General features: G+C 34.3%; 1 protein-coding gene across 1 annotated transcript in view; it reads left to right on the top strand.

The window, feature by feature from the left end:
- Positions 1-22,514, top strand: part of KIAA0825 (KIAA0825 ortholog) — a gene marked incomplete at its 5' end in the record, with an annotated part of 78,634 nt that overhangs the window by 37,088 nt on the left and 19,032 nt on the right. Inside the window, 3 exons of the mRNA XM_009084805.1 lie at positions 2,183-2,373; positions 4,618-4,800; positions 16,397-16,536. Coding sequence (XP_009083053.1) covers positions 2,183-2,373; positions 4,618-4,800; positions 16,397-16,536 — 514 coding nt within the window. The remainder of the gene's footprint in view (positions 1-2,182; positions 2,374-4,617; positions 4,801-16,396; positions 16,537-22,514) is intronic.

Here is a 22,514-nt window from a genome sequence, read left to right as displayed (position 1 = left end):
AGAGTGTGCCACTGGGCCAGTTCTGCAGATTGTTTTTAAATGAAGCTTTTAGTGTAGCAGACATCTGCTGTAGCTTTGGGAACTTATGTTTTCTAATAGTCAAAGACTAAAGAATTGTCTATATCGAGTGGCTTACGTAATAAAGTGCAGCTGCTTGTTTCCTGATATGTAAGGCAAATAGAAGCTCACATCTGTTTGTATTATATGAAGCCTGCAAAAATAGCAGATGTTTACCAGTAGAATTGTCTAGAAATGGCAATAAATAGAAAAAGAGATCAGAAAAGGAGAATGAATCTCATTTAAATCTTCAGTGAAACTTGCTTTTGCAGAGGAGCTACAATGCTAAAAAAGGGGGGGAAAAGTATTATTCAGTTTACTGCTTATATTAAATAAGCAGCGAAAATGAAACAATTTCTGTTTATAGCTACACAGTTAAAAAGTAAAACTTGCCAATATTCAGTTACTAAAAAAATAAGTACCCTATGTCAGAATGTCAGTTTTGAATTGTAATTTTGTTTGTTAAATCTGCATAGTTTTTGAAAATTTTAAAGGTATTTTTGAAATTAAAGCTACAACTAAAATTAATTAGCTTCCATTAGACATTCAGACTAATTATTTTTTACCTGGTAAGCTTATTCTGTAACAGTTGAAATGTTTTTGCAAAGAATCAGAAATCTCAGTAGAATGTCAGTAAGACAGGGTTAGGGATTTATTTCTGGATAGGTTCTACTTGAATGTGCCTGAGAAGTAGTCGTGGTAATATATATCTAAACCCCCGAGCATCTAGAAATATATTAACATTCAAGTTATGCAAAGTTCTGATCTTGTGAAATGTGTTATGATGTAAACTTGTACTTTTTTCTTATGCTTCCATATATCGTGCAGTAATTACAACAGTAATTTTATTTCATTAATAAAAAGAGGAAATTATTTTAATATGTCCATTATTTTATTATATCACTTTTTGGTTAATATAAGACAATCCTGTTTTATCAGTATGGAAATACTTGTCAAGTTCTTGATTGTTCAAAATACTGGAGTGATTTTTTTTTTGTTTGCCTATTGAAATAAGATGTCTATGGTTGTAGGTAAAAGACAATTAGTCATATGAACTTCTTTGGAACTTACCTGTATTACATATTTCTCTTCTGTATTAGTGAAATACAAAAAAGTGGATACCCTAATTTAGGTTTATTTTTCATTTTTTGCATGAATAAATTTAATGACTAGAGCAGTGGTCACAAGTTTGGTACTTCTATTCTTTGTCATAATCTACCACATTTTAATTTGAAATACACTTGAAATATTATGGCAGAGAAAGACCAAATGATCTGCTGATGCAGTGTATTTAAAAAGAAAGCAGATTAATTTTTATTTTTATTATTAAAGAATGCTCACCAAACACTGAAAGTGTTTTAAAAATCATGAGGTTATTTTATATTTCTGATTATGCTAAAATAATAGTAAATTCTTAAAATATTTCTCGGTTCCTTTGGAGTGTCTAAAGTGAGGATTGAAGTCTCTGTTCTCATGCAGTTTCATCATAATGCTATTTTCTGAATAGATATTAGTTGAAATATTTAAATGCTGGTTGAAATATGTACTTCGTAGAGATATTATTGGTTAACCACTGTGATTTTAACTCGTGTGTATTTATTTCTGTGCCTTAATGGGATAATTCTGTATAGAGAATGAAATAGTAATTCCAACGCTGATTTCTTCCCAGAAAATGTTCAGTTTCAGTGAATTACCATTATAAGATGAAAAAATATCTTACTAAAAAATTCTGGACATCTCTTATTACTTGTTTAATTGTTCAGTTGTTTCTGCTGTTATTGCATATCCATTATGTATACCCAAAGTTTCTTAATCACAGTTATTCACAGAATTTATGAATCCCAGTAAATACATGTGCCTAAATGGTTCAGATAATTATTTTCTTTGAGGACAGTTCTAGTGAGTACAGAATATTGTATATGTTTTTAAAGTAAACTTACAACACTATGTGTTTTGAGAATAGGTTAACTGAGGATATAAGAGATCAAATGCTGTGGTTTGGTTTTGTGGCAGACGTATAATTTTGTGACTTGAATTAATTAATTGAATTAATTAGACTTATAAGAATTAAATTGACATTTTGAAAGGTGCGTATTTATTTTTTAATGTGTGGTGGTTTTGCTAGGGAGAAAGATGCTCATTCTCTGTTCAGATGTGGCATTACTTCTGCTGTGCTCTTTATCATGATCTGTGGACTATTCTACCTCCAAAGACAGCCCAGGATGTTCTTACAGATGTACTAGAGCAATCTTTGGATATGTTGTCCTCCAGATATTGTCAGGTGTGTCCCAGTTACAAAAGAACACCACAAATCAGGTAATGCTTGTATATTTAATGCACAATTTTAGTGAATAAAGAGAGTAAATGTTAGTTTTCTGTTACATACTGCTTTGATTCAGATTTAAATGTTAATGAACACAGCAGAGCAGATAGAGCAAATTCATGCATTTTGATGTTCATTTTAATTCAATTTATTTTGCATACTTAAGTATTGGTGGTCATAGCAAAACTGGGCAGAATCAAAGACCTCTTCTGAACTCTTGGTGAAGTTGTTTCATATCTGCTTGATTGGTTGAAAGCCTCATGATGAAAGTACATTGAGGAGTAGTGTTGCAACCAAAAATGTGAGCAGAATTGGCAGCATCAGGATTAGAAATCAAGCTTTTGATTCATCAAGAAAAGTCCATGTGTTCCAATAGAATTTGGGTTTTCAAGTGAAAAAGCTATAAAGTCTCATCAAAAAAATTGCCAGAATGAAGCCAGTGGTGCAGAAGGTGAGAGGTAAAAGCAGTTATTCCTTCTTCTGTCATTTTAGGAACTAAGAAGCTGAAGTTCTTCTTGGGATTTTTATGTTTTGCCAGAGAGGACAGGCTTCTTGAGAAATACTAAAACAAGTGTCTTCAAGTGGAAGCTTACCCTACCTCTGCCTTTTCTCTTTCAATCCAATATCTTGTTTTGCTGAATAAATTGGTGTATTTCTCATAACAGAATCACACAGACTGAGTAAGTTTGGAAGTGACCATGGTGGGTCAGCTGGTCCAACCTTCTCGCTTGAGCAGGGTCATCCTAGAGCACATTGTACAAAATCATATGCAGGCAGTTCTTGACGATCTCCAGTGAGGGAGACTCCACAACCTCTCTGCGCAGTGTGTTCCAGACAGTATAGAAGTTCTTCCTCGTATTCAGGTGGAACTTCTTGTGCAACAGTTTCTGCCTGTTGTCTTTTGTCCTATTGCTTGGCACCACCAAGAAGAGTTTAAGAGTTTGTAATTTGTAGGGGTTAGGGACACTCAGCAGCAATATGTTCTGTGTGAGCTGTGAGTTATGTGCTGTCATCTCAAGTTTTATTATGAAAAGGAGTAGTGTCATGGAAGCTCAAGTAACACACACAATTGCATTTGTGTAATGGGTAGGAAAAAAAGAAGTTTTATTCTGCATATAGTAGTACCTGTTCGTATGCTCTATTTCTGCACTGATTTACTGCTGTTAGGCTTTTCTGTGTGAAATATGAAAAATACAGTACTTCTTAAATGTAGTATTAGTCAATTCTATATTAATTTGCTTCAAAAACTGAACAAGAAAGAACTTTTTATATTGTCATTTTGTAGATAGGGTGTTTTATCCAATAAGGTGAGTCTTGAATTTTTGCTAAGTAAATTCAATTATCCAGTCATGAACAAATGAAAAAAAAATTACTCAATATAATTCAACATATTTTTATCACAAAGGTTTAACCTTTTTTCGTTTATAATGCTGCAGTTTGTGGGGCTTTTATCCCAATAGTTCTTGAAATATTAGAGATTCGATCTGTAATATAGAGAGCTGTCTGTTCATGTGTATTTGTCTAGATTTGTCAAAAAAAAAAATCCATGAAAATGCAGATGGTCATGTGCATCCATTGGCTTTTAGGTACTTAGGTACTTCTTTCAGTCCAACCTCATGCCTTCCATATATTTTGTGTTATACATCTTTTTCCTGTGTGTCATACATCAGCATAGTCTTGTGAGATTGTGGTGGTGTAGTTTGGGTTCTTGCTATTATTCAAGCCAGTAACCCATGATGCTCTGCCAGCCAGTATCAACGGGCAACAGATTACTGGCACAGAAATGTTGTACATTGTAGTATGGAGTTCACCTGCCAGGCATGTTAGGTTTTGCAAATTGAAGACTGAGTTCCTTTTCATTACCTTTTTGCACCATCAGGTTTTGAAAATACTATGTGCATTCTAATTATATGTTATCATAAGGAAAACAAAATTTACTTTTATTTACTTTTAGTTTAGAAAGTAAGTTGTTCCCACCTAGTGGCATTGTTCTTTTGGAAAAGGACATTTCTGAGTTTTTAAGTCTTCTTTTCACTAGTTTCATGCCAGCTGTTCTGTGCAAATGCTGCATTTTTAGAGTTGTAGTTTCAGACTTCCTGCATCACTGAAGATGAATTTAAATTCTATGCAATGATTTAGGTATTTTATCTTGTCAGAGGAAAGGTCTGTTTGATTGAAATTTACCATTATCCAGATGTCCTAAGTAATGTTATTCTCACCTTGTTTTTTTCCTACAGAATCGATATTGCAGCAATATTGATGTCCACTGAAGATATACTGTGGTCGATTTGTAGTTCTGTACAGGAGTTTCTGAATCCACGTGAAGACAGAGATTTCAAGATCTGTAGAATACATAGCCACTGCAATAGTCTGATCTCTGTGCTAGCTATTTTAACTTCACCATTGAAGAATATGTATGAGTGAGTATGAAATAAACATTCAGTTTGACATAAAATTGGTTCTTGAACTTACATAGATAGATTTACATGGTGAATATTTGTGTCGAAATCAAATGCAATGCACAGTGTTTACACATTTTTGTAATCTTTGACTGTTTCTCAATTTTGTCTTGAACTTATCTCTACAATCTTACCTAAAGCCCAATTACATCTGCTGGGATTTTATTGGCCTCGGATCAAACTCCTATACAGTACATTTTTTTGTCTGCTGATAACACAGACCACAGTGAATGTCTGGACTGATTTCCTCTGTGACACAAACAGTAGAATTTCATTAATAATTACTGCCCCAAATTTGCAATTTACTTTTCAGTTAGGACACATTTTATGGAAATGCAGTCTTACTGATCTATAAACATGTGCTGCTGTGGTACCAAAGACTTTGGTAAGGTTTTCAAGGACTTAGTCACTCATCAACTGAAAAAAAATCTTATTTATCTGCCTTCAGCTTCTAATTAAATTAGAATGTTCTGCTGTCATCCCATGGGAATTCTAGAATTACTGATATGTAAAGATAATTTACTGGAATGATCATCATGATCAGTATGCTTCAACAAATATTAATGTAGTTTAAAAGACAAAGAATATAGAACACCCATATTTAGAAAATCATGTCTTCACAAGTTACAGTTGTAAACAAAAGGACATGCTATTTACACTGAAATTGGGTCTGAGTCTTTCATTGCTAAAATTCAGCTGTCTGTTTGGTGTACAAGGACAATACAAAGTAAAATCACAAATAAATAAAAAACCCAAGAATAACCCCCCCCAACTAACAAAGCCCCATCCTATTCAACTGGATGTTATTTTATTATTCTAAATAAGAATATTCTGAGTAGTACTAGTAGTACAAAGAATAGAGTGGAGGCCTCCTGCATTTAAACTTCGTAGACTAAAATTTTTTTGTCATGTGTGGGCTTATTTTAATGTTTCTGGGTTCTAAGGAACATGCAAAAATCACTTGTAACTGGATGTTTGATCTTAGTCAATGGAGGCTTACAGAAGATAGCAATTAAGGTGACTCATGGGCAGGTTGTGTAGTTCTGCTGTAGCAATAGTAATGGAGGCAGGAATGGACATTATAGTAGCTGCAACTGCTTCTACTGTCAGTTTGAACATTTCACCATTCTTTTATGAAAGCTCTTAGAATGATGGACCAAAATAAATATGTGGTATAGTCTATTCCTTTTACCTACTCTGGTCTCCCTGCGTAATCAGCGTTTACAGATTTATCTATACCTGGAATGACAAAAAAGTGTGTGCTATCTTGAGAACTCACTAAGTTTCAGAACGAAATGCGAGCAAAGAGACTTGGAGCAGCCTGTCTTATATTTTATGAAAAATGCGACAGATGAACAACTTGGTCACATAGCGTTCACATTTAGGCATATAAATTTCAGTATCCTAAGCTACATTTCTAGAAGTCAAAAACTTTACATGGGCAAGATGTAGCAGCTCATGTAATTTACTATGAAGTATACTGCAAATCATAACCAAAATCTGGCAGCTTAGTTTAAGAAGAATACAAAAAATTGTCACGTTTTGTTATGTAGTTAGAAAAATAATACTAATAGTGAAGAACTTTGCTATACAAAGGATGTATGGTTTTGTGTAAATAAAAAAAATTTTTTATGGTCTTGTATTCAGAACTTCTGTTTTCAAAACCTGTGAGGCTACATGATCAAAGCAATTCTTTTATATTGTGTTTCCTTACAGCCAGTATTTGTCAGATAACCTATCCCAGTATCCAGAATAAAAAGACAAAACAGATTTAGCAAATTAGATTCTTGAATTACTATATCCAGTTGAAAACACTTTGATACAATGAATTTTATGTTGAATAGCTAGACCCATTGTTTACTGAGGTGTGCATAGTTCATCACATTAAGCATTTATCTATAACAAATTCTAAAGTCAGGCCTGATTTTAAAGAAATATTAATCTTTCATCAGTTCTTTTTACAATGATAGTTCTATAGTCACAATTTCCATTTCTTATCTTGGCTCTATATCTTTCAAAACTTTCGTAAAATGAACTGGAAGTGAAATAAAGATTTTTCTTTTAAATCTATCATGCTTTTTTTGTACTAGAAGTTATCCCTACAGGGACTAGATTTCAATTATCTTTAGACTGCTCTGGAAAGTTTTGTACAATCATAAAAGTGGCAATGACAGAACATTGTTTTCCAGGAGTTGTCTAACAATAGGACTGGCTCACTTCCAACTTACTACAGATGTTGTATTAATTCCAGGGGCTTAAAATTATTCAGATTTCTTTATTATGTTGTCAAAATGGAACAAAATATTAGTGGTGCTGAAAAATGAATAATATCCTTAACTTCAAATAAAGTGACTCTGGCATATGCTTTCTCATTCCTAATTTCATGTTCAAACATGCATTTGGCTATCACTCTTTTCTGTATGACAAGGTTACTTAGACCCAGTCCTAAATTCACCTCTGAATCTTGGGTCATCAGTTTTTAATACTCATTAATATGTGCTTCATTTTCCTCCACCCTTCTGTGGCCTTCCTGAAGTACCTTTAGCATAATGGAAATGTTGGTTGGAAAGGACTCCTGAAGGTCATCTAGACCAGCCTCCTGCTCAAAGCAGAACAATTGCCAAGGGCAGTCAAACATGACTGTGTTAGCTGACCCATGTCAGCCTTCAGGAACTGAAGTTTTACAGCCTCTCCATGAAACCTGTTCCACAGCCTTAGTGCAAAATGTGCCTAATATCTAGTGTGAACCTTCAAATCTGCTGGCTATGACTTGCTGTGTCACATCAGCCCCCCCATGACAACGAGGAAGCATCTTTGATTAGTAAATGCTCATGGTCAAAAGGAATGACAAAAGTCAGAGGGTCCAGAAACAATCAGGAAGTGCTATAATAAATTACACTCTTAGCTTAGGAATTGGTGTATTAGTCTCTGCCCTATCATATAAGCACGCAGCAGTGGATTTTGGATAAAGGGGTAGGGTAAAGGGGAAGAGAGAAATCAAAAAGAAAGAAAAAGCGAAAGAAAGGGGGGTTGGGGAGGGAAGAAAAACGAAAAGAGAGAGAAAAGACAGAAAAAGAGATCACCGGTCCTGGTTCCAGCATTAATCTGGCTGATGGGATGTCAGTCCTGTCTTTGGCATCAATTCAGCTGATAAGCATCACTCCGGCAATGAGATGTCCAGGGTCCAGAGGGAGCCACTGCTACGATGGACTTGGTGTGGGTACCTTGTTATGGACAGGTTTCTCTGCCCTGAAGACAGGTTGCTCACTTTCTCTAAGTTGTTATCCCCAAGACCTATAACAAGGATGTTTGTCCTAGACAGGTGCTGCCCTATCTCTGCCCTTCTTTGGCCAAATCTTGTTCTTACTCGTGGTGTGTTATTACCTACAGTCCTTGATTGGCTCCACAGCCATCTGATTATCAGTGTGTGAGACATGCACATTAACCCCTTATTAAAACACAGGAGCTTGTTAGCCAGCACTATTTCCTGTGAACATATGTTGTTTCTGGTAAGCTCAAGAACAGTTTAGTCCAGGTGCAGTTCATTAAGACTGAGACCTAATGAGCATTTCTCAGATCATAATGCAACCTGGGGTGAGGGGTACACACCACCACAATCTACCCCACCACTAAAGTCAACTTCTCTGGGCCTCTACACCCACACTGAGAAAAGTTTGTCAATGTTGTCTTTCTAATGACTCTTTGGGTAGTTGTAGGCTGCTGTTAGATTAGTTGACCCTTTAGCCCCTTCTTCACCAGAGTAAGGGAGCCTAAACCCCTCAAATATTGCTAATAGATGATACAGTCAAACAGATGATACCAGTTTCTTCCCATCTTCCCTGAGGCGTAGGCCCACTATCTTTCTTTTGCTTGCCATACGCCTCCTAATGCAGCCAAGAGTGTGGTTTGCATTGTGTCTAGTGACAATACACTTTTCCCTTGTCTTCAACACCCTGCTGGCCATAAACTCCGGGCTTAGGGTTGGGTAGGGTACTCAGGCAAGTCAGTTCCCAGCCTAGGTTATTGTAATTCCGTTGCTGGAGTAAACAGTTGCACTTTACCCCAGTGAAATTTGTGAGATGCTGTCGGCTCAGTCATTTGTGACTTGGCACTCTGCTGATTGTTGTATTAACTACTGTGTCTGCTTCCCCCAGTTCAGTGTCATCTGAATATGCCCTAAACATGTGTTCTCCATCCGCTTTTGTCAAGGTTGTTCAGGACCTGTTGGACAAAAGAAATCTCCAGAACGTGCTTCCCAAATCTCCCAGGTGTTGCTCTTTTCTTGCTGCTTCCTCAAACCTCTGAATAAAGGATTTTCATGCCTCAGAATTTCCAGTCATCATAGTCTTACTCACTGACAAGTTTGTTGTTACTGGTTCTAGTAGCTGGGGTTTTGTGCAGTGAATTGAACCATTTCAATGCTGCCTATGGATTACATAGGAGAATCCAACAGTGTTCTTCATTCATTATTTTGTACAGAATTAAGTTGCTCAGGCCTCAGAGTAAAGACTGTCTTCTGCATCAGATTAAGGGGTTGCTCAGTTTGGAGCAGATATATTCTTGTGCTTTTTTCTATATTCTTTAGTCTTTTTTACTGAGTAGGAGATGACCGTCTTTCTGCTAAGGAAGAAAATAAAGAGTAAGGTGGATGCACCTTTTGTGATTTCATACTATGAATTTTTATATCTTACTTGCTCAACAAAAATGCAGGTGAATTATTTGAATGCTGAAAGAATTATTTAGGGATTCTATTGGTAAAATTGCTCTCTATTGGGTAAAAATATCTGTCATTCAATTTTAAAAATCAAAATATTTCTCTTTAATATGTGAGTTATAATTCATGAAGCTGCTTTTTAGTCATGTTTATTCAGAGCTAAATCCTTCAGAGTCTACAAGGAATAACCATTGGAATGCATCTTGCTGGCATCTCATTTTTTCACACCTGCACTGAGGCTTACAGGATCAATTGTCACCTTGTCATATTCTACTGAATAATAAAACTACTGTAACTTGGAATCTTGCTGTGGTATTAAATGCTTTCACAGATGCTATCCACTGCTTTGAGACTATAAGCAGCTGCTTTAACATAACTTGTAGCCAAAACAAATTTCCTACTAGCTGTTGTTATACTTCTGTCAGAAGAATAGTTGAATTAAACCGTCTGGCACAGAGTTGGGTTTTCCTGGCAAGAATTACACAGCCAGCAGTGGACACTAAGAAATGCTGGCACAAGAATTACTGTATTATCATTAGACACTTGATTTTTTAGTAGTGTTTGAAGTTATTCTAATATTTAAATAGTCTTTAAAAACCTCAGATTATCTACATCTCACTTTAAAAATTTCTTTAAAGATTTTGTTATAAGCCTCAGAATCCAAAAGTCTGCCCTGTGCCTCTTCTTAGGATACAGCTGAGAAGACATAGTTAACAAGCTGCTTTAGCCCAGAAGTCTCTCGAACAGTTCCTACAGTTTGTAGATTGCTACTCAGAATGTATTTATCATGCTTTCTTGTAGCATGCTTGCTCTATGCTTTGCTATAATCAGAAAAATATTTCAGTGGATGAAAGACAGTAAGATTTCTAAAAAATTTTCTTATAATACTGAAATTATTGTCTTTGAAAAAATATTTTCCAGCTTAAGTTTTCCATCTATATTAGAATCTCAGCTTTATTTTTCATCTTCAGGTTTTAATGAATTCACAGAGCACAAATTCACTATGTGCTAATCCTTCTGTTCCAATATTGCTTACTTAAGATACCTAGATATCTGTAGTAAATTATTTCTACTGATTTTTTAATTTGCAAAATTAATTTCCAAATAACCCTTTTTTTTTTTTAGAAAATATACACCTGCCTGTCTTGTTGAACAAGTGTAATTTTCTCTTGTATTTCATCTGGGGTCTTAAAGGCAGTGACCTAATAGACATATAGCTACAGTTCTAAATTGCTTACATGGAGCTATGAAAAAGAGTTTAAAAGTAAATTTAGATAAGTAAATGACAAAACACAAACCTGTTAAACTCATGGTGACAAAGCACCCAATAAGAAAGGGGAGATTCTAGCTTTTAGGTTAGGAGTTCCTGAAGGCTGCATTCCCAGAGATCCACTCTCACTGTTTCCATGTCATGGCACCAGCTTCTTTATGTCATATAAAAAGATTCTCTTGCCCTGAGAAATTTTTCGCATCTTTTCCTGAGGTAATTTGAAATGTCCATCTACTCAGTGAAATAGAAAAAGTGCTGACTCAAAAGTGGGAATGACATTGAATCACTTCAGAAAGTGGAGCCATAAAGGAATTCTGTAGCAGTGGCATTTTTAAAGGTAGTTGCCTTCTTTATATAATTTAGAAAATCACAACCATGATACATAAAGGAACAAACTTCAGAGAAGGAAAGTTATTAAGATGAGAAAATCACAGCCAAGTAAGATGAAAAGTAAGGCGCTTGGGAAGTGGAAATTGTTCATGGTTAATGGAGGATGGCTGTAACAGACTATATATCCTGTCTGTTGGAACTGTATTCAGCATAAATGGGAGGTAAAAGGGAAGACACCAAGCGGCACCCATTGCTATCACACATTATTGCATCCTAGTAGTTCCTACAAAATGGTACAAATACTAATAATTTATTATTAAACAATAATTAAAGGCAAATATTAAATTATAAAATGCTGTTCTTACATATATTTATAATCATATATAATTAATTAATAAAGCCAGTTAATTTTATTAGCGGTGGATTGGACACACCTGATTTTCACTGCTCACTTCCTTTGAGGAATTGAAGTACTGCACAAGTGCCATCAAACTAGCTTATCTAATTCTTCCCCAGTTCCTTATATTTGAAAACAACCAATATTCCATTTCTCACAAACAAGTGAAGGTCCAAAGCTTCTGGTTCAAGTTTTTGTCCAGTTTAATCCAAATTTTATATGTACTTGCATGTCAATCAAAAGAGAGCCATTAGCATTTCAAAAAATACTTTGCTTATAATTATTTTAAAAGTATTGATAATATGGTGCATGTGTTATGCAGAAAGAAAAGAGCTGTTGAAAGGAATGATTGAAGAGTAATTTGTTTATTGAATGCCTTTTCAAACATACTTTGAAAACATGCTATGTAGGAGTAAAAACATGAAGAAAAATTCTTGAACTGTGCTAGATACTAAGTTTTAAAGAGTGAAAGTAAATAAGAGTGAAAGTAAAAATAATATTTTTAACAGCACAGAAGATAAAGAGGTTTGCAATTATGTGTATGCATGCATATATTAGTACTATTTATCATAAGATATTTTCAGTCTTCTATTTATATATATATATGTTACTAGTGATCCAAAGGGATTTTTAGTCTTCCGTGTATTTCAGAAAGTATTTGGTTTCTTTCAGGACATTTCTGAATAATTCAGATGGACATCTTCCTCGAGATTTTTCAGAGGTCTTGTATCATCCTTTACACTGGTTATTTTGCATACCATCATCCTGTTTTTTCTTATTGAAGTGAGTATCAAAATTTGATTATTGTAAAAGCATCTCTGAATAGTCAGTGTTAGTCAAATACTGTTGCAACATTTTGAAAAGACTGTATCTGAATAAACGTCTAATCAATATTCTGATTTATAAATCTGTAGGAGCATTTTTTAATTCACTACAGATTTCTCTAAGAATCTGTCAGAAAGGTTGCACTGAAAGCAGTGTGCTATGTTTTTTGCTAGTCTGTTCATTGTGTTTGATATTTGAATTATCTGTAAAGTTTTTCTGGCTTTAATTAAAGAGTATATAGCTCATGACAATAACGTAGTTCAGCACAGTTGCTGTTCTGAAGGACTTATTATTAAAGAAGAGATAGAGTGCATGCCTTTCTGTTAATGATTGCTGGTTAAAAAAGGTTTGATATATAAATAACTCATTGAAAAAGATGCTGTTTGATTGCAGTTGGGGTTTTTTGAGATTACTGAATGTTTAGAGGCAAAAACTTAATCTATTTTTCTGTGTCCCTGCATATAATGGCAAGTTACATATGAGACATGCTACCAGCTGTGCTGTCATTCCCTTTCTAATTTTGAACCTGAAGGACTCCCACACCGGTGTAGATCCTCTCCTAACCCCTTCACCTCCTCCTCCTCTTCAAATCTATTTCCTGAGTGATTTTCACTCTCCATTTTCATGAAAATCTGCTTTTGTGAGATGTTGTTGTGTTTTCTGAAAAAGTATTTTTATTTTTTGGAGGAATACATTATCATATGAGTGGTGACCTATGGTGACCTGTTGATGACCAATGTGCTGTGGATTTATCACCTCTTACCTAGTACAGACACAGTATCTTGTACCCTGTACATCACAATATCTTGCCTATGGTTTTGCCTCATACTATACAAAGCGTGCTGATTCTCTCCATAGCCTTCATTCCTAAGTTTAAGTTATGCAGAAAACTTTATTTTAGAGCACCCTAATTATTCATGGATTTTTTTCCTGGTTTTATGTCTTATATCTAATAAAAATATATATTCACTGTCCATTACCAAATTGGAAGCACAGGCCGTTATACACCCCTCAACTGTGGCCACCTAATTCTTAATTGAAGACTCTAACCTGTCATAAATGTAGCTATTAAGTATTTGCTCTTCCTAAGCTTGATATTTCAAAAGAAATTTTAGCTGGTTCCTGAAATTATTTTGTTTACTATATAACTTGATTTACTACATTATTTTTCATGCCTGAAAATGGCTACAGTCTGTTTTATTTTATCTGTTTGACTCCAACATGTTTGTTAAGGTTCTTACTATGAATTAGCATCTTTGTTTGCCTTATAAAATCTTGAACTTACCATTTGAGGTTTTCTTTCTTTCTGTCTTTGATTAATCAAAATAATGTAGTTGGTTATCAAACTAAATAATTACAGATAATTTATATTACAGATCCTTTAGTGGTAATTGTGATTCATTCTTTGCCTTATTTGGGGTTTATAATCATATTGTTTGCAAATCACAGTTAGGTTTTTTCTTTTACTGTACAAAACTGAACATTTATATGTGTGATATTTATATGTACTTCACCTTTTGTCACTTTTTATGAGGCTAGTCTTATTTTCACTAGTACTGAGCTATGAGGATGGGAGAACATATGTCTCTCCGTATGCACATTGCAAGCTTCTCAGTGCATTTATTGGTGCTAGCTTCATGGCTGTAGGGAATGTCTGCTGTATTTTATTTTTCCTCCAAGTGAGTCACACCATTGTACATTTCAATTTGCAAGATGCTTAAAGAGCCAAGAGCTGGTGTATATTACAACATGATAGCTTCCCATCTGGTCAATGACAGACAAGGTTTTTTTCAACTCAAATATTCTAAAAATGTAATTTATCTCTTAAGTAATTTAAAATATTATCCTTCATAAATCCAATTGATCAAAGTTGTCCCTTATCTTGTAGTTGGAAGGCAATGAGTGACCTTATTAGATATGATAACATGACCTTCAAGGGGGAAAAAATTAAACTGGCCTGTATAATTTAACTGAATTAGTGAAGAATTTGCTGTCAGCCACATCACTAATTCTAGTGTGAATATAGTGATTGTTTTAACTTTAATTACTAACTGCTAATTAGTTCTTAACAGGCATTAGAGTTTATGAATATATAACTAAGCTTGAACATACAGAAGATAATTCTATTAAGAATTCAAAGCCCTAATGTTGAAAGTTTGAGTGCAATGTTTTCTAAATATTGAAGTTATTCTGACTTCAAGTTCTATCAATATTTAAATGTGTATGTGTATAGAGTCATGACAAATATTAGAATCCGGTATGTTCTAATATGCAAATGTAATTGTAGAGCAGGTGATACATTGTCAGTGATTGTATATAAAGTTCCAGGTGAAAATCACAGAAGCTCTACATGTTTTTCTGGCACATACACTGCTTATCAGCTCAGAATTATTTTCTTTGCTGTTAAAATTGCAAAGGCTGATGTGCATAAAATCTTACTTCACTAAAATCATTGTTACAGTGAAGTTTTGACATAATAGTGTCATGTAAGCGTCCTGCTGGGAAATGATGTTATGGAAGCTTGGTTTCCTTATGTTACTTCAAGGTTGCCCTGCAAGATAGATGATATACTGCTTTTTCCGGAAATGGAAACATACAGACTTAAGAGGAACTAAACTAGAGGAGTGTATGAGCTTTCGTTTTTATATCCAGGTGTTGTAGGTTTGTATGGGGTATATACAAAGTGTTTGTGCAGTCATGTCTGTTTTTTTCCATGTATGCATTCAAGCAGAGTTGGGTGGCTGAGTTAGACGTATGCAGTGCAATGGAGAGGTTCCCCTCAGCTACAGCAACCACATAAGCCCATTTTAGTTCTGTCCCAATAGTTGTGTGTAAATGGCACATCAAGTGTTTGAGGAGAGGCATATAAATCCCTCTCTAGTCTGATAGGAAAATGTCAGACTGAAAGCCTCTTGATGAAGGAGATTTTTACTGATGCTGAAGGTGTTGTGTGCATACTAGGAGATAATATTTATGCCCGTACAGTTAACACATCAGTGCATATGTAGTTTTAACACTGGTGCATATATAAGATTTATGTGCATTAAAGTTTACATATGAAGTGCATAAACTTTCAATGTTAGCAACTATTATTGTAGAAACTTGTAGCCAAAATAAATAAATACCGTGGCTAAACATTAGTTGAAATTTCATTTAAAAACCTTCAGTTTAATAAAAAATTAAACTTTCAAGGAAAAAAATTAGCCAAAATCCAATTTTGAAAAGTTCTTTTAAAAGATGTTTCAGAAAGAAGAAAATGCTAACTACAATAGGTGATCAACATCTTGCAGGACAGATGTTATTCATGTTTTTGAACTATAATGTGAGTTCAGTGGTTGGTGTTGTTGGGTTGTTGACTGAGCTCAGAGGAAGCCCTGATATATTTTATTTGGAAACCTCAACTTTTGCAAAACATGGAAACTACAAACAGAAAACAAACTAGAAACTCTTTAAAAGCTGATGAATTTCTACTACACTTTATCTCTTCTCCCTGCTGACAAAGCAGTTACTCAACCAGTCTCATGTGTCACATGGGTCTTTCAGGACATATAAGAATTGGTCAGTCTAATGTGGAATTTTGCAACCCCTTTGAGCATTAATGTTTTTTAGTTAAGAACTTCGTCAAGGACAGACACTTAAAATCTCTTACTAAACAATTAATGTAATACTGCACTAAAAATAGTAGCCTTAAATTTATTCAAGCAGAAAAAAATATTAATTTTTAAAAAAATCTCCTTTTTGCCTGGTAGAACAAGACAAACATAGTTCCCTGAAAGTGAATTTGCTTTGTATCAGTTATAACTCTGGCAGACTACCAAATGTTAATTTGCTTTTAGCTAGTTAAGATTAAATGTAATTCCTTCCCTGAGCTGCCTAAAAGTAAGCAAGCATGAAAGCATTTTCAGAGTAATCTGGAAAGAATTGACATTTAAGAGAGTTAACATTACATCTGCAATTTAAGGATATTAATTTCATGGATAAATTAACTACATTATTCTGTCTTTATCTTACATTTTGAAAGGACTCCATCAGCCAGAGAAATGGCAACCCAGGGTCAGCTGAAACTGCTCTTATCCCAGCCATACTGTAATTTGAACTTGCTTTTGGAAACATTGCTACATCATGATTGTCTCTTAGTGAAAATTTTGCTGAGAGGCTCAAGTAAGTATCAATCGGTATACAAACATCACTGTAAAACACAAATTCATTTTTACCTACTTAAATGCTGGAGGAAGGATGTCAACCATTTGGGGGTGAGGGGGGTGTTAGGTAATCAATCAGTTATCAATAGGACACTTCTGGAACGGGTCCAAAGACAGAAAAAGCATTGCTTTTTTAATGAGAATGTTTTGTGATCAATCTGAGTATTTATAGTTTCAAAGCAGACTATAATTTGGTAAAGTAGGTTGCTATCATAAATGCAAATGAGTCAGAATGAATTTGAGTTTATTGGAGCTTTGATACCACAACTACTTTACACAGATTTTTAGAAGCGTGGGATAGCAGTCTAAAAGATCACTTGCAAAATTATGTTTCAAGAGTGAAAGGTTTCTTAGATATATGGTTTAAGTCATTAAGTATACATCACTGTAGGCATTCTAGAATTATTTTTACATGTTTCCTCTTGTTAATTCATTAATGCCATCTTGAAAACAGAACAAATAAAAGAATGGTTCTACAAGGTTTTATTTGCATTCTGCTAGTATTCTGTTTTAAGCTACAAACTTTATCATATCTTTCCTTTAATAGCTTTCAGAGCAAATGATCATGTTGTTGAAAAGCTAATGGTATAATCACCTGTTCAATATAATTTTGCAGGAATAATTAGAGTCTCATTTTCTGTATTTCTTTGCAAAATAATTCTTCCTAACTATGAAAAAAATGACATACACATAACATTAGATATAATTTAGTTCTGCCATTTTAAAGTGATTTAACATTTGTCAAGGGTACAACGTAGCTTCCATTGCTGTCATGCATCTTACTGAGATCCGCAGTGTATACACTTGTCTACTCAGATACCTGTCATCTTTTGCAATGACTGGCAAATGTTTGATCAGGATCATATTCTTATCCTACTGTTATCCAGTATTGAATTTTACTAACTGCTTAAATTATTGCATGTATTAAGTGACAGAATGTATTAATCTATTGACTGGCCAGCCTCTTAATCTTTAGGGAAATACATGTTACTTTGAATTACAAAATGTGCTATTTTCACAGGCTTTATTAATGTAACTACAATATTGGTATGAATAAACTTTCAGTTTAGATAAAGTTGATAACTGCCATAATCCATATCTTCTAAATTGATTTCAATAGGGTTAATTGTCTAATGGCAAAATGTATTCTTTATTCCTTCTCCTATACACCAGCTTTCCAAAGCTATACAAATGAAATTTTTATTATGTGAGCTGTTATGTGTTAATACAAGGAAAGCCAGACTAACGAGCTATAGCTTAGTACTAACAATGTCAGTTTTGGATTATTCTGTTCAGTAAGCTAAAAGGTTTACAGAAATATGTAGCATCAACAGTAAAATTTTGTAATGTGTAACATTATGCATGAAAACAGATAAAAAGCTAAGTATACCATAGTTTTTGAGAGATTTGCCCTAGTGATAACAAAACTCCCTGGTATTTAACTACATGATAATTTTTTTTTAATAGGAAAAGCCTTCTCACGTATTACTTTATTTCACATTTAGTCTTTCTTCTTCCCTTTCAAAACTTGGCCAGAAAGCAAAAAATCTATATTAAGGAGTGCTTATATGTAGATATTTTTAGGCAATGGTAAATTTTTTGTATTCTACTTTGGAATACTCAAGGTAGACATAATTCAAACACATGTAATTTCATTGCACTTCCATTGTTCTTGTGGTTGTACCATGGTGAGAATCAGAAATAACATATATTCCCCATCATAATAGGGAGTACTGTTGAGATTGGCAAAGTTTTTTGAGTGGAAAGAGTATTTTGGTAGAATGCATATATGCATGATTTTGTGTTGCTAAATATTATAAGAAAGTTATCATATTTATGGAAGCTATTGAAACTCCATGCATGTAACTATATGCTCTCTAGAAAGGAAGGTGACAAGATTTGGACTTTTGTAATTTTTTGTGCTATATGATCTGAAATAGACATAAGAAGTCAAATATGAAAATATGAAGTTATTGCATCAAGAAAACTAAATGCAACAAATTGGATTACTGAAAACTGAACCATTTATTTCTCTCCATTGATTATGTCCACTAGGTAAATGCAATTTTGAAAAAATAGTTGAAAAATTAGATTTTCATGTGTGACATCTATAACTTAAGCTACAAGTCTAAATAACGCAGATGTGTTGAATTACAGTTAATTACGGTGTCATATAATCCTAGAGTTGTTTTCTATAGGTCCAGCATTTAGTAAATTTCTTCTAAGACATGTTCTTGAGTGAGTGAAAGGTCCAAGGTCTTTGCTGTGGCTTTGTGGAGAGAAATATTAAAGGTAGCTTGTACTGTGTCAATTTTCTGACAAAACAAACTGTTTTGCAATTTACTTGGCAGAATTTTTTACCAGAATTACTTTTTCATCCATAGATATGAACCAGAAATGGATTATTTGACAAGCAACAAATAATAGAAGAATAAATAAAGTGATGCTTGTATAATATAAGTAATTGAATTCAGCTGATACAAAAACATGAGGGTAAAAGTGAATGCTGAAAAATTCTGTTACACAGCAGCACAGTCTGTGACTTCTCATTTGAGAGCTAGGAGTTATTATTTGCGTAAAAAAGCAAAAAGCAATAGCTTTATTGAATTACACTTGACCAACACAGGATTAATACCAAAAGGTACCTCATCAGTCAACACACACCTGCCATTTACCAACAGGAGATAAGAAAGAGGTCACCGAGAAATCGTGAACAAGGAACATCTGAGGTCTTCAGTCAGTCCTTGAGCCTCATATATATTTTTGCTTAAGAAGGCATGGTAGCATCAAGTTAATGATGAACAATAGAACATACAATGTATTCCTTAATAATCTTAGAAATAATCTTATTCATTATCATGAATACATGAGACTGCAGTTGTTACAGAGATTTAATTTCACTTTCTACACACAACTTTCTAGTGAGTACTCTCATGTGGAGATAAAGTGGAAGAAAACTGCATTCACAGCAGAACCAGCCAGTTTCACCTAATGTTTCTGACTTGCACAATACATATCTGAGAGACTAATAGAAGAGCATATTATGTTACCATACATTTAAATCTAGATGGTATTCTGGTCCCCACTAAAACTTTGTAATAAGAATGGATGGTAACATTTGCAAATGTTCTCTGATAAGTTTAAAGCTGAAAATCTGAAATTGAACCCAAAGAAATGTGAATTGCTTCAAAATTATATCATTTTCCTTGCACACATAAACAAGTTGGGGGAGGGAGGATTTTCACTGAGAAAATAATATTGGGTGCTATTTTTGCCCCCTGTGAAGCAGTTCTTTAACTGCCACAATGTATAATGTGCCATTTTAAGGTAAATTTTAAGTACTAATTAAATTTTAATCAAGCTTAATTAATTACGTTTTAGACGCTTCAGGGCAAATAGCACTGGTTTTCTCTAAGTTAACCTAAAAGAATAGTGGAAGGTGATAACTTTTCCAATTGACCTCACTTAGGAATCAGACTGAACTATTAGTGATAGTAGTGAGTTATTACATGCCTTAAGTAAATTACCAACTCCATTAAAATCCTGGCATTGTCTAGATCTGTAACAATTTGACGCTTTTATTTTAAGTACTTGAAGGTCATTATTTTTGTACTTTCTATTAATGACTCCTTGGATTTAATAATCCTGAGGCACAGTCTACCAGACAAGTGAGTAAACCTCAACCACACATCATTTTGGGGAAATACAGTCTTGCAGGTTTTTCCTTGGGTGTTAATCTGAAACCATGTCCTCATTAGGCAAGCAGAAGTAAGTCTCTTAGAGGAATTCATATGCTTGTGCAGAAATAGATCTCTCCTCTAGTTATTTGTGGATCGTCCAGGATGAGGATTGTGAGTACACCTGAAAGTTTTCTTAGCTTCTTCATGATAGCAATCTGCGTCCTGATAGCGTAGCAGCAAATGATTAAAATATTACTGTAAAAGTGGCATCTTCTCAAGATATCCATCCGACTAGTAAGCTTCTTGGATTCTGTACCTGAATAAGCAATGAAGGGATTAATAAAATGATGTACTTCTAGCTGGAATATAAGTTAAAAAGGAGCCTTAATCAGATATCATATTCCTTATGATGCCTTTCCAGTGATAAGGTAAAGACAACAGTGAACAGATTTTTTGGAGCTGAATAGGAATTCCTGTTTGTACTGTAGTAGAGCCCTGCTGAGAATCACTCTTGACAAAGTGTGAAGATAGATGTGTGATACTCTCTGTGTCTATGATATACGGTCATATCGATACCTTTTCCAACACTTAGTAATTTCTGGTGGGAATTTCTTGCTACAGAAGATATCTGAATGACTAAGTTATAAGAGAGTAACTTGTCCAGTATTGTTCCCAATAGATGGAATAATACAAAGGAGCTAATGTGGCCATGGGACATTCAATATTGCCTCATCAAATTTGACTGTCAGAATGCCACAATTTCTGCATACTATCCCATAAAATCAGTGCTTGAGGTATTCTGATAGTAATGTGGGCTTTTTTCTATCACAGAAGTCACTAATTCAGAGATTCATTAATGGAAACTTCTCAGATAATTGAAAATGAAATGTTTGGGGAGAAAAAATTCTAAATGGATTTGAATGAAAGTAAAATCACAGAAATCACAGAGTCACAGAATCAATCAAGCTGGAAAAGACCTGAGATCATCAAGTCCAACCTATGACCTAACACGACTAAGTCAAGTAGACCATGACACTAAGTGCCGTGTTCAGTCATTTCTTGAACACCTCCAGGGATAGTAACTCTACCACCTTCCAAGGCAGTCCATTCCAGTGAAGAAATTCTTCCTAATGTCTAACCTAGACCTCCCCTGGTGCAGCTTGAGACTATGTCCTCTCATCCTGTCACTAGTTGCCTGGGAGAAGAGACGAAGTGCATTATTTTGTCATAGGAAGAATTGACTGTCAATGTTTAGGTCATAATTGTTATTCAATAGATACATAATTTTCTCATAAATATATTTATTGAAAACAATAGTATTTTAATATATTTGGTATCTTCCGTGCATATGGAACATTGTGCTATATGGAAATAATAAACAACAGATTACAGTTAAGTGTATAGCCACATTTAGGTATGGACATTAAGTTCTGCTAAAATGATAAAGAAGCAGCTCTTTTGAGCTACCTATAGGAGCTTTAATTCCCTTCACAGATTAGGTTTTTCTATACACCTGCAGTCAGTGAATAAAAAAGAGAAATGTATAGAAGGAAGCATCAGTGGGCAATAGGTGTGATGCCTATCATATAAATTCTGTTCTTATGTGAAAATTATCAAGAAGACTGCATTGGAGTTCAAACTAAGATGAATTTTTAATGTTATGACAGGTAACCTAATAAATGTTCAAAAAAAATCTAAGGCAAAAGTAATCTACATATCTTTCTGTGGAGTCCTAATTCGTAATATTTAATGAACTATACTGATCAGCTAGCTAAACATTTCAACCAGCCAACATCCTTTGAGGTCCCTACTAACCCAAAGGATTCTATGATTCTGTGATTCTATGATACATGCCTACTTACAAGTTAGAAAACTCATTTCAACCTGAGCTTTAAAGGCTCAGATATTTACAACACGGGCAACATTCACTTCAGTGTAACAAGAACAAGCTGTTGAACACTTAGATAAATTATGTTTACCTGCAGAATGGTTTACCAGTGAATTCATGAAGATCTTTGCCACTAGTTACTGCACAATATGTGTATAATACATGCCTACTTACAAGTTAGAAAACTCATTTCAACCTGAGCTTTAAAGGCTCAGATATTTACAACACGGGCAACATTCACTTCAGTGTAACAAGAACAAGCTGTTGAACACTTAGATAAATTATGTTTACCTGCAGAATGGTTTACCAGTGAATTCATGAAGATCTTTGCCACTAGTTACTGCACAATATGTGTATAATCTACAGAGT

Source organism: Acanthisitta chloris, unplaced genomic scaffold, assembly GCF_000695815.1.
Source record: "Acanthisitta chloris isolate BGI_N310 unplaced genomic scaffold, ASM69581v1 scaffold9831, whole genome shotgun sequence".
Classification (NCBI taxonomy): domain Eukaryota; kingdom Metazoa; phylum Chordata; class Aves; order Passeriformes; family Acanthisittidae; genus Acanthisitta; species Acanthisitta chloris.
This window is presented reverse-complemented; position numbering and strand designations above follow the sequence as displayed.